At 39.4% G+C, this 12,778-nt stretch overlaps 1 protein-coding gene and 1 pseudogene across 1 annotated transcript in view; one reads left to right on the top strand and one right to left on the bottom strand.

The window, feature by feature from the left end:
* Nucleotides 1-10,832: 10,832 nt before the first annotated feature.
* LOC119469945 lies at nucleotides 10,833-11,898 on the bottom strand (annotated as a pseudogene).
* A 702-nt stretch (nucleotides 11,899-12,600) lies between these two features.
* The window catches only part of LOC119469944 (histone H2A type 1-like), a 625-nt gene continuing 447 nt past the window's right edge, over nucleotides 12,601-12,778 (top strand). The window contains exon 1 of the mRNA XM_037735889.1: nucleotides 12,601-12,778. This exon is cut by the window's right edge and continues 447 nt beyond it. Coding sequence (XP_037591817.1) covers nucleotides 12,659-12,778 — 120 coding nt within the window. The 5' untranslated portion in view covers nucleotides 12,601-12,658.

Here is a 12,778-nt window from a genome sequence, read left to right as displayed (position 1 = left end):
GGGTTTCACCATGTTGACCAGGATGGTCTCGATCTCTTGACCTCGTGATCCACCCGCCTCGGCCTCCCAAAGTGTTGGGATTACAGGCGTGAGCCACCGCGCCCGGCCAAGTCGACTTGTTTTGAGTGGCGCTGTTTCTCCTCCCTGGTCCCCAGTTTGAATTTCCTAAATGTTAAGATGGAAAGGCAGCAGAAAAAAAAGTTTGAACCCAGTTTACAGTGTCCTACACGTCAGTCGGGCCCAGTCGATGTCAGTAGCCAATCCCGGTGCTGCGTGGGCAGTTTGAAACTTGACCACCGTTTTCTCTGGTGAGTGTTCTAATTAGGAAAATTCTTGGAAGTGCAAGTTTCTGGGAGGAATATTGCTGTTTTACTTATTCACATATTTCTCTTCTGTGGAATTCCTATTTGCGAACATAGTTTCTATCCCCTACCTTTTCTGTTAGGGTCTGCTCCATGTTTTCTTTCTGTGTCACTTGCATTTACTGTATCTTACTTGGAAGAAATTTTAAAAGGAAAAAAAACACAGAGCAGGAGAAAGGAGTGTTCTCCGTTGTTTTCCCGTACCCCCAACTCAGGAAATGAAAATCAGTCTCTTCATTTTAAGCCCTTAGGAGGGGCACACTTAAAACTATTTTGGTCTTTGCTGGGAATTAGTGTGGGAATTCTTCAACAATGAATTGAATTTGCTGAAGGTTTTTGATGCTATTTTTTATCTAGTAAGTGCACTCCATTGACCCAACTATTTGACTTCTAGCTATTTACATGAGATAATATTCTGCACAAATGCAACAGGAGCCACACAATAATGGGGGAAAATGCTATTTTTAATAGATAAAAACACTAGAGGCAACTACATGTTTGTGGCCAAAAGAATAAATGCATTTATTGAGGTACACACAGTACACGGCTGAGTTTTAGAAACGTAAGTTTCAGAAGGGTCATATATAATACCATTTTTTAAAACTCAAAAATAAAACCATGGTCAGGCATAGTGGCTCACACCTGTAATCCTAGCACTTTGGGAGGCTGAGGTGGCAGGATGCTTGAGATCAGGAGTTCAAGACCAGCCTGGGCAACATGCTGAGATTCTATCTCTAAAATAAATAAATAAGTAAATAAAGTAAAATGAAAATAAAATCAAATTATACATTGTTGAAGTGTATATAGAAACACTTATACGGCATAAGTATACATACATGTGTGATGATGAAAACTTTTATGAGAGTTTTTAAAAATACCTGGCAGTTGCTATCTCAGTGATAAAGGCAGGACAAGGGGATGGGGAAAAACACAGAGATTGTTGCCAATACAAGTTGTTGCCAATACTCCAGTTTTGAGTTATGTTTGATTATGGGTATTTGATATAATTTGATTTAAACTTTAAATTTATGTTACATATATTAAATTTAGGTATATAATACTATATTGGAAAATATGATAGGATAAAAACCCCTGTGTAAAAACAAGTTACAAGCATCACATAGTTTGTCATAAAGGAAAACTTTTAGATGAGAAACCCAAACCTAAGTGTTTCTGTTAATATTATTAATTCTCTAAATATTACTCATTCCTCCTCCTCTCTTAAGGAAGAGAAAGAGAAGACTGGCCAAGGTATTAAGAAGGCCCACGGATTCAGAAAGCTCAAGATTTTGTCTACAATTAAGAGTCAGCAACCAATCTCCAGGTACCCTTGCCTCTCAATCTGTAGACTAAAGACCCTAAACCAAGAATCCTGATTTCTAGGAAGTGCTTGGAGGATCTTGATGGTGCTTCATTGCAGTTGGTTTTTTTACATTATTTGATGTATTGAACCTGCATTTAGCACAGAACTGATACAGTTCAGACTTCATGAAATCCATTTAATTAAATGTTCTTTCTCCCTACTTCTTTATCTATCTAAATCCTAACTTATCCTCAAAGTTCACGCAAGTCTCACTCTCTGAAGTCCTCTCTATTAGGACCTAGCTGAGCTGTCTTCCTTCAGCTCCTCTAGCTCTTATAAATTTCTATTTAGCTTCCCACACAATCTTTGTAACACACATTCTGGAGGCTGTGTGTGTGTATGCATAGTGGATTTTGTATATATGTTATATATGTGTATGTGTGTATACTCCTCTCTCTGTTAGAACAGAGATTATATATTTTTCATTTATGTATCATCTCCTCTCACTATAAAAATACTTAAGGATGGCAAATTCATTATACATTTGAGTTTTTTCAGCACAATTTTTCATAGCACAGGTGCCTTTGAGCCTCTGCATTGATGCAGATAATCAGCAGGAAATTCTGTTATTGGTTTGTTTTATGGAATGGATGAATCTGTAGTTAAAATCCAGAAGAGAAAGTGAGAAGAGGATTTAGAAGGTTTAAGTTACCTAAACACATTCTCCAGGCCGGAATAAAGAATAGTGAAGTGACTCCTTATTAAACATTCAGAGAATATACATAGATGTCTATATTTCTGCACCTATATGTCTGTATGTAAGTTTGAGCCATCAGGAACGACTTGAATAACTTAGGAATTGTCAGCAGGAAAGATGTCTAGGAGAATATTGTGTGTGAACTAAGGCAGCAGCTATCAGATTCACATTCAGCTTTAGCCTGATGAAAAAGCAGAGATGGACATTGAAATGTAAGTAGTTGGCCACTTCTGTGGGGTCCACTGTGATGCTGGAGCTCCTGTATACACCCTGGACCTTAAGAACATATGAAAACTCAACTCTTCTAAAAATGTAATACAGAACCATGCTGATCCCAATGAAGAATGAGTTCCCAACAGCCCCCTTCTTGGTAGGGCTTTGCAACAGGTATCTTACTGCAGAGGTCTCAATAGCCTCTGTCTTCTGGCCACCAGCAATACCCCTTAAATAGGTATGTCTTCACTGTGTTAAATCAGTCAGAGAGATGTTGACAAGTTCTTCTTGGAACTTTATTGCTGGACATGGAGCAAGAACATGTTCTGGGAACAATAAGGCGTATTGCAATTGCTTATTCTGAGACAGATTCCCCACAGCTCAGAATTTGCTTTCTGGTCTTGTGTCTTGTTTACTGACATGTTGTGCCAGACTAGAAGGAAGGGAATGAAAATAAATGCAGGTATGGGAGAAGGGGAGGCATGGAGGAAGGAACCTGATTATCATTGAATGTGTCCTTGGAGAAACAGTCAATACAAAAGAACGTGGCCACTGTCCTAAAGTACATACATCATAACAGATGACAACTAAAGAAGACTTACTGATATACACAATTGATATACCAGGATTTAGTGTGGTGTGTCCTAATTCAGAGAGATGGGACAGAATGGACAAATTCTTCAACAAAACAGGCACCATCTTTCAGAGCTCAAGAAACACAATGCTCAGGCGGATTAGTTTAGATTTGTGTGGAAAGGAAAGCATTGTTTTGAAAAGTGTTTTTAAAAAGGAAAAAGCATTTTAGAGATTTTAATTGGGCAGAAATGAACAGAGTAATGAGACTATGAAAGAAGACCCCTTTGGCAGTAATCTAGGGATAAACAATCCAGACTGGGAGACCTTTACTTACTACTGCCAGTGCTGACCTCCTCTGTACCCACCTCCTGTCTTCTGATTACTGGATATCTTCTATCAGGTGCACCTGCTTCTATCTCTGTGCCTCTCTAGTCTATGCTCCCTCAGCATCCAGATAGCCTTCTAAAATTTTCAGTCAGATTGACTGCTCCTTGACTCAGAAACTTCCAAAGCCTTTACCTTGCCCTGTGAGGTTTTGCATACTCTGGCCTCAGTGATGTATTTGGCCTCATCTCCTAGGGCTGTCTCACTTGCTTCCTCTATTCCAGACACCCTGGCCGCTTTGATGTTCCTCAAACTGCTGAGCATTGTGTCTCTGTGAGCCCCTGTACTTTATTTTACCTCTGTCTGGAACACACCTGCAGCATTTTCCCCTCATTTCCTGCAAGTTGCTGTCCAAAGGTGACTCTTCCACATTTTGGTTATGATGGAGGGTCCTTATTGGTACCATGTGGGAAATTACCTTGGTGCCCTGATAGGCTCCAAGTACAGTCCCATGCAAGCTCTCCCAGAGGACAAAGCACAAATAGGTTTGCAATGGAATGCAGTGAAATGCTCAAATCACAGCTTCATTAAAAAACACACCAAACAGCAAGGGGAAAAAGGAGAGCAAGTTAACAGTTTAGTGAATGAGTTGGAAGAACCACCCTATCTGAATCAAGTGTGAGCAATTTCCCTGTATGTGATCTGTCTTACATCACTGAATCAGCCTGTTTGATAGACACAGAGATATATATGCCTGGTCCCAACCAATTAGTTAACTGAACAGCCATGGATCTTATTTTTGTTTCTGAAGTAGGGAACTTATGGTGTCTCCAGTGTGTGGGTGATTCAGGGCCTCATGAATAATGAGTCAGTGCTTTGATGTCTCATGTATCTGTGAATTCTGAATATGTGGCTCCTTTCGTATATTTTGTGCCTCAGAACATTAGTATCTTTTGACTCTTCCATCCCTTACATTTTTATTTAACAGCATATGCTCATTTACTAACTACTTATAGCTACTTAAAACAAGCATGTTTGCCTGTGTTTTACTAACTAAAAGCATATTTGTCTTTTAAAATGGAATTGCTCATTTATAAAAGTAAGTATGTGTTACAATCCATATTATTTATTGGTGTATCACTGACATATAGTAGGCACTCAATACATATTCGCTGAATGAGAGAATTGTGCTTTCTGTCTCCCTTTTGTCCTTCCCCTCCTCCCTCTTTTTCTCCTATACACACACACACACACACACACACACACACACACACACACACACCACTGTACAGGAATCCCAAAAACCTGGGTTCTGGTGTGACAGTTTGGTTTTCACCAATGCTTCAGGTTTTCATTCCTTCGAATGTAAGTAAAGGTAAAGTTTAATAAGATGATCTTTTGAGTTCCCTTCCAAGATTCACAGTTTCACCAATAATTTCTTTACTCCTTTGCTCTAGGAGGTTTCTTTGTGGAGTTGCTTAAGTGTAGTCTATCAAACGCATTTCAACAAAATCCAAAGCCTTTTGTTTTGCCTATCACCATTGCTAAGAGGATCACTACCAAAATCCCAAAGTAGAGGAATTTTTCCAACAAAACACAATTGAATTTTGTATAAAGCAATCTAAAACCAGAGAAAGATTAGATTCTAAATCCTTTAAAAGTGAAGCTAGGAGAGGTGCTTTTTGTCTGTAGTCCCAGCTATTTGGGAAACCGAGGCAGGAAGATAGCATGAGCCCAGGAGTTCAACACTGCAGTGAGCTAGGATTGCCCCACTGCATTCCAGCTGGGGCAAATAGTTGGACCATGTTACTTAAAAAAACAAAACAAAAAAGCGTACACAATCTTTAAAAGTGATATGAAGTCAAAACAATAACAGATTTATAGATAAGTCTATGGAAGCTTCCAGAGCTGTCTTTTTACTTACTAAAAAAACTAGAATAACATTCTTATGGAATGATTCAATAACAAGTAACAGTATAGATTGTGACCATTGTAAAAAAACAAGAATTAAAAAGCAATATATAGTTGTTTCTTTTGTTGTTGTTGTTTCTGTATTTCTTACCTATTTAGCTACTAAACTTTGGAAACATATCTTGTTAATCAAGAAAAAAAAAACACTATTCTACCAATTAACCACTTACTGCAGTATTTCCCATTTGTTCAAGTTGCACATGAAGATGCATAGAGGTAACCTAATTTGTTTAATTTGCAATATTCCCAAGATATAAACTAGTGGTTGCCCATTAAATGTCTCTTAGTTCTTTCCTGTCATATATCCTGGTGTAGGGAAAAAAAAAAAAAAAAAAAAAGTCTCAGGCTGTGGTCTTGCATTAAGGAAGGAGACAAACTGAATTTTTGCTTAAAGCCTCACATTCAAAGCTGAGTAAGTATGGCCTATATAGTTCTGGAAGCCATATTATATAAAACACTACTTTTAAAATAGTAATTTTAGTTTAATATGTTATACTAAAACAAAGATATGAACTGTTTTCCAGAGGATTTCTTCAGATGCTTAGAATGAAGAAAAGTATCTATTAATAAATTAAGGGGCTTGTGTGTGTGTGTGTGTGTGTTTTAATTTCTCAAGATTATGTTTTATATTATGTTAGCTTTAATAGTAGAATTAATAGAGAATATAGCCGAGGCGGGCGGATCACAAGGTCAAGAGATCGAAACCATCCTGGCCAACATGGTGAAACCCCGTCTCTACTAAAAATACCAAAAAAATTACCTGGGCGTGGTGGCACACACCTGTAGTCCCAGCTACTCGGGAGGCTCAGGCAGAAGAATTGCTTGAACCTGGGAGTCGGAGGTTGCAGTGAGCCGAGGTTGCACCACCGCACTCCAGCCTGGCGCCTGGTGACGGAGTGAGACTCTGTCTCAAAAAAAAAACAAAAAAAACAGAATATAAAACTGAGAGTATAGGCATGGCCTAGTCATGCAAAAACTCAGGTTTTACATAGAACGAGGATGTCGTGTAATGATAACTTCTAAAGTCTCTGTACTTTTCAAAGAAAAATAAAACCTATAAATTTACATCTCAATTACTTTAATATTAGAATTTTGTACATGTGATGTGACTATATATGGAGTTGCACCTAAAATACATTATAATCCAAGTATACTAGTATCTTTTCTAGTTGGCTCTAAAGTCAGTGGTGTGACTTTAATATGTACGTAGATAAAAGTCCATTATGTGCTTTCTAAAATTTTAAATAATATTGTTCTTTGAACACATTCATTAAATCAACAACTTGTAATATAGCAAATTAACCTTGAAAATGGAATATTTTTTATGACAGAGACAAATGAAGCTTTTAGATTGGGAAGAAAAGTGAGTTAGATTTAAAAAGGAAAACTTTTTAGGAAGGACAAAAGACTTTCAGTGAAAGGAGTATCATGCGCCGATCCTTTAAAAACAGTGTTCTTTGATATGTGAAAGAGGAGGGGGAAAAAAAAGAAAAATTAATATTTTAAATCTGTTATTAAAAAATCATCTAAAAGTCCCCCAGGTCAGCCAGGTACATCAGGGCACACAGAAAACAATCTAACATAAACCCCAGAGTAGAGATTTTCAGTATCTAGTCAAGAACCCAAAGTCCTGGAAGAAGATCCAATCACAAGTTTTGGGGAATAGGAAATCCTAATGAGTGTAGGACATCATGCTGACGCAAAGTGAGGATGATTTCAGATGTCTAGAGAAGCAATGAAAAATAAGTTAGGGCAGGAGGGAGGCAAGAAAGCCTGAAAGAATCCTCACTGTGTAAGTATTGCTAATTGGAGAATTTTAATGAAATATAACAATTGCGGTTGTCAATTAGAATAGATTCAGCATGTAAAATGCCAGCAATTCAATTGGAACAAACACTATGAGGAGCTGAATAATAAGCTTACACTGTGGTCTAGGATTGTCTTCCCCTAGGTCATTGTGCCCTACATCTCTGATGAGCGTCATGCTCTCCAGGAGGCTCCCATCCTTGCATTTGTAAGGTTCTGTTGTATTTACCTTGGGGAAAGCTCCACCTCCTCCTAAGCTGTAGATCAAGGCTCAAAATAGAGTTCCCTGAAAAACTCCTTGGTGCTTTGTTCACTGAAATGTTATTTCAGAAGATTATATTTCATTTTAATGACTCTCATTGCTGGGAATCCAAACTCTAATTCCCAAGGTATTCTCAGATTATCATCTGCATCAGCTTCTGCCATAGCCATCTCCCCTCCAGTGTCACCAACAATATGGTTACTAAAAAAACAACTTTTAAAAAGTGTTTGCTTCCTTTTTGGTAGTAAGGACAGTGATTTCTATAATGGTAACAATTGCAGTGATTCTCAAAATATGGTCTGGAGACCCCTGAGACCTTTTTAGTGGGTCTGTGAGGCTAAAATTATTTCGTACTAATTCTGACACTTTTTTTTCTTTTTCATTATTATTTGCATATGACATATATTGCAACAGATTGCATGCCTAAGCAAATATAAGAATTCAACTGTCTTTTATTAAACAAGACATTAGAGAGATTTGCAAAAATGTGTCTTTTCTTTTTATTGAACATATAGCTATTTTTCATAAAATATGCTTGCTAACATAAAATGGGTTTATTATTTTTAAATGAATTAGCCAATTTTTTTTATTACTATATAATATGGTAAATGTCAATAATTATAACCTACAGAAACAAAATTCTTTGGATCTCAAAGCTCCACCACCTAACCTGCTGTAAATCAAGGCTCAAAAGAGCCCTGGAAAACTCCATGGTGCTTTGTTCACTGAAATATATGTCAGGGCAGCATATTTCATTTTAATGACTGTCACTGCTGGCATCCAAACTGTAATGCTCAAATAATGCTCTGCATCACTTCATTACTTTTTAGGCATGTAAGCGGGCCTGGCGTAGTGGCTCATGCCTGTAATCCCAGCACTTTACAGACGGTCATCTATACTTTGGGAAGCAAAGGTGGGGGTGGATCATGAAGTCAGTAGTTCGAGACCAGCCTGGCCAAGATGGTGAAACCCTGTCTCTACTAAAAATACAAGAATCAGCCGGACACAGTGGCAGGCACCTATAATCCCAGCTACTCAGGAGGCTGAGGCAGGAGAATTTCTTGAATCCAGTAGGCGGAGGTTGCAGTGGGCCGAGATCACACCACTGCAGTCTAGCCTGGGTGACAGAGCAAGACTCTGTCTCAAAAAAAAAAAAAAAAAAAAAAAAAAGTGTAAGTGGGTCATGAGACCAGAAGATTTGAGAACTGCTGCCTTAGGGTATACACACTAAAAATGTTCATTTATGTTCAAATGACTATGTTTCAAAGTATTTGGAATACTCCTTTCTGTACACTTATGATCTTGATATACAAATCCATTTACTTCATTTTGTTGTTGATATTTAGGGATTGGACCTTTTAATATTTGGTTCTACCATTACATAAAATATTGTTATATAATCCCAAGGTAAAAAAATATATATATCCAAAGAGATCTTTCTCCTCCATCCTAATAGCCTCTCTTACCTTAGAGTACTAATTTTAAATGTTATGAAATATCCTTCTGTTGTTTATTATAAGCATATATGTATGTATTCTTAATATCCTTCTATTAAACAGTAATATACTACATAACAATTTTCTCTATCTTGCTTATTTCACTTTTATATATATTAGAGATCATTTATAATAGGGAAATTTTCCTCCTTAATTATTTCCCAGCTGCAAAATACTCTGGATTTTTTTCCTTTGCAGATTCTTGGTGTGTAGTTCTTCCTTGTCTTGAAAGCTGCCTGAGAGTTTTGAAGAAGTTAAGGAAATGCCACCTCAAAATATGTCACTGAGGGAACTTAGGGAACAGCAAACACAAGGTGGAACTTTCTCTGAATTCCCCATATTTGTGTACAGACAGTCCCTCCAAAAGGAACTCAAGTGTTACCTGTCCCCTCCCAATCAATCTTGTCACCCAGAGAAGATTAACTTGTATCACAGGGGAGGAGACTGGAAATTGATATTATGCAAGATAAACCTTGTCACAGACGGTCATCTATTCTTTGGAGGACCCATTCATCTTTCCCCAAAATCATTTCCTCTCCCCTACATTGCCTACGTCCCTCTTCCTCTCTTCCCTCTGAGAGTATAGAAACTTATAGATCTCAGGGGATTTGGAGGCATTCACTTCTCTTTCATGTGATAACTCCATGCACAAAATAATTTTTTTTCATCTTTTATTAATCTGCCTGCTGTCAATTTATTTCATACACTTAATTATCAAACCCTCAGAGGGCAGAGGGAGTCTTCCCTCCCCTACAGTTTCAATCAGATTGTTTTCTAGTTGTTTTAGGCATCAGGGTTGATCTAAGATGTCCAGTCTACCCTTATTGAAAATAATTACTGAAAATAGAATCAATAGTATAGTATTTGTTAACATGTTTTAAAAATATCAATAACTAAATTATCCTAGGACTTCCAATTCTTAAAGTTCTTCAAAATGCAGTTGTATAAAATGATATACATCAGTGCCTTCATACTCTCTGGTCCAGGAGTGGATTTCCCATGTAATAATTCAAATTCTCACTAATGATATTGAAGTTAGCAAATTAGTTGCCATGTTGATTCAGTTGTGTATCACCAAAGAAGTGAGTTGCTAAATTATGGGGAATTCAGCATTAGAACTAGAGGAAGAGACTAAACAACCTACTGTTGGATCAATAAATCATGCTTGAAAATTTAAACAGATCGATGACTTTTACAGTTCAAGTGCCTGTAAAGTCCAAAATAAAAATACAGATATTGATTGCACTACCTTATTGGTAGAAGAAATAGTAGGTACCTTAAAAAGTGCATATCATATGGGAATCAAATCTCTTGAAGGGTAGGCTAGTGGTAGAAGAAATAGTAGCTATCTTAGAAACTACATGTTATATTTGAATCAAGTCTCTCGAAGGCTAGGCCTTTCATCCTGACTATATTTTTGCAGGATTCTCACCAAACAGCTTAACATTCAACCATCAAAATGTGTTCACTTTACCATCTGGAACATTTTAATCAAACCTGTCATCTGCTGAATCACATCTTTCACTTCAGAAAGAACTTTCACTTCTGCATTGTTTTTCAGAACTATCTGTATCCACCACTCTTCACATTAAGATGATCCTTCTCAAGCCATCATAGAACTAAGTGACATCTGCAATGAAATGTCTTCACCACTTCTGTCCTCTGACAATCCTTCTATCTATTTTTGCTGGATCTAATTCCTGAAGATCATCCTGACTTTCTAAGGGATGCTTCACTCTTTCAGCTACCTTCATGTCTGTTAATGCAATTGTTGTTTCTTTCTGTCCGGGTGTTAAGACTTTGGCAGTGGCCACACCCATGGAGCATAGACTTCTACAAGGCACAAAGTGTAACTTTGGTTTTTCACTTGTAATTTGATGGAATTGGCAGGGCGTGGTGTCTCATGCCTGTAATGCCAGCACTTTGGGAGGCTATTCATTGAGCATTCTACCTGGAGGCCCGAAAATTGTGGTATAACTTGCAAAACGTCCAATGATACTTCAGAAGATGATAGGAATTTTACTTTAAAGGATACTTGTTTTTTTAGACAATAACTTACTCAATGGGATTCTCAGTGTTGAAATTTAACCCGGATAAGTGAAATGTACACAATAAAACTCCTGTGTATTTGACATTTGTAACATAAAACACTTAGTAGCAAATACTACTGGAAATACCATAAGGCCACAAATGTATCTTTTGCATAAATTAAGAAGCCTTTATGAAAGGCTTTAGGTTAAAGCCAACTGGACATTTTAAAACTAGGGTTAAATGAGTGTCGGTTCAGATTAGAAAGTATGGATAGCTCTGAAAAGAATCTTTGAGATGTGGGTCAGGACGAACCGAGTGGAGTTCCAAGTGGACAAACCAGCGAGGAGCTCACTTGGAACTGGTGTACTTGGTGACGGCCGTGGTGCCCTTGGGCACAGCGTGCTTGGCAGGCACACAGCAGTCTGGATCTCCCTGGAGGTGATGGTCGAGCGCTTGCTGTAATGCGCCCAAAGATATCATTAATGAAGGTGTTCAGGATCCCCATAGCTTTGGACGAGATGCCGGTGTTGGGGGACGTACCTTGTACACTCACACGGAGCAGCTCTCCTTGTGGCCGCGCTTGTACTTCTTGCCTTAGTCACAGCCTTCTTGGAGCTCTTTTTCAGGTCTGGGGCCGACTTGGCGGGGTGAAACGTGCTGTAGTTTAACTGCAAAAAGGGTACAAAGAATAGGAAAAATCGGATGGGCGCGGCAGGGCACGCCTGTAATCCCAGCATTCTGGGAGGCGGAGGAGGGCGGATCACTTGAGGTCAGGAGCTCCAGAGCGGCGTGAGCAACATGGCGAAACCACGACTCTCCAAAAAAATGTAAAAAATCAGCCGCGCGTGGTGGGGCACGCCTGCAGTCCCAGCAACTGGGGAGGCTGAGGGAGGGGCATCGCTGCAGCCAGGGAGGCAGAGGCTGCAGTCAGCCACGATCGCGCCTGCACTCCGGCCTGGGCGACAGGGCCAGACCCTGCTTCAAAGCAGGAAACAAAAGGCCGGGAGCAGTGGCAGACGGCTGCAGTCCCAGCACGTCGGAAGGCCGAGGCAGGCGCATCACCTGAGGTGAGGAAGTGGAGAGCGGCCTGGCCACCTCGGTGAAACCCGGTCTCTACGAGAACTACAAGAATTCGCCGGGCTGCGGTGGCGGCGCCTGGAATGGTAGATACTCAGGAGGCTGAGGCCGGAGAATCACTGGAATGCAGGAGGCAGAGGTCTCCAGCCTGGGCGACAGGGAAACTCTGTCTCAAATAAATAAATAAATAAATAAAAACAAGGCAGAGTTTTGCGTAGTGTAACCTCTAATTCCCGAATTCTTATGGAAACGAGGTGATTACTGTGTAGGACTGGTGGCGCTTCTAGATGACGTCAGATGCCCCTTTGTCCAATCCAAAGAAGCGTCCAATTAACATCAGCGATTCCATTGGCTTAAATACAGTTGTAATTTGAGCCAATCGCACAGCTTTATTTTCGCGCCCGGTATTGACTATAAGTAGCGGAGCTCTGTTGACTTTCTCTAAACTGTTCTTCGCTCTTCGTGGATCCGTTCTTCATCATGTCCGGACGCGGCAAGCAGGGCGGCAAAGCCCGCGCCAAGGCCAAGACCCGCTCTTCTCGGGCTGGTCTCCAGTTCCCCGTGGGCCGCGTGCACCGCCTGCTCCGCAAGGGCAACTAC

The sequence above is a fragment of the Cebus imitator genome, unplaced genomic scaffold, assembly GCF_001604975.1.
Source record: "Cebus imitator isolate Cc_AM_T3 unplaced genomic scaffold, Cebus_imitator-1.0 Scaffold1085, whole genome shotgun sequence".
Classification (NCBI taxonomy): Eukaryota; Metazoa; Chordata; class Mammalia; order Primates; family Cebidae; genus Cebus; species Cebus imitator.
Note: the sequence above shows the minus strand (reverse complement) of the source record. Positions and strands in the feature narration are given on the sequence as shown.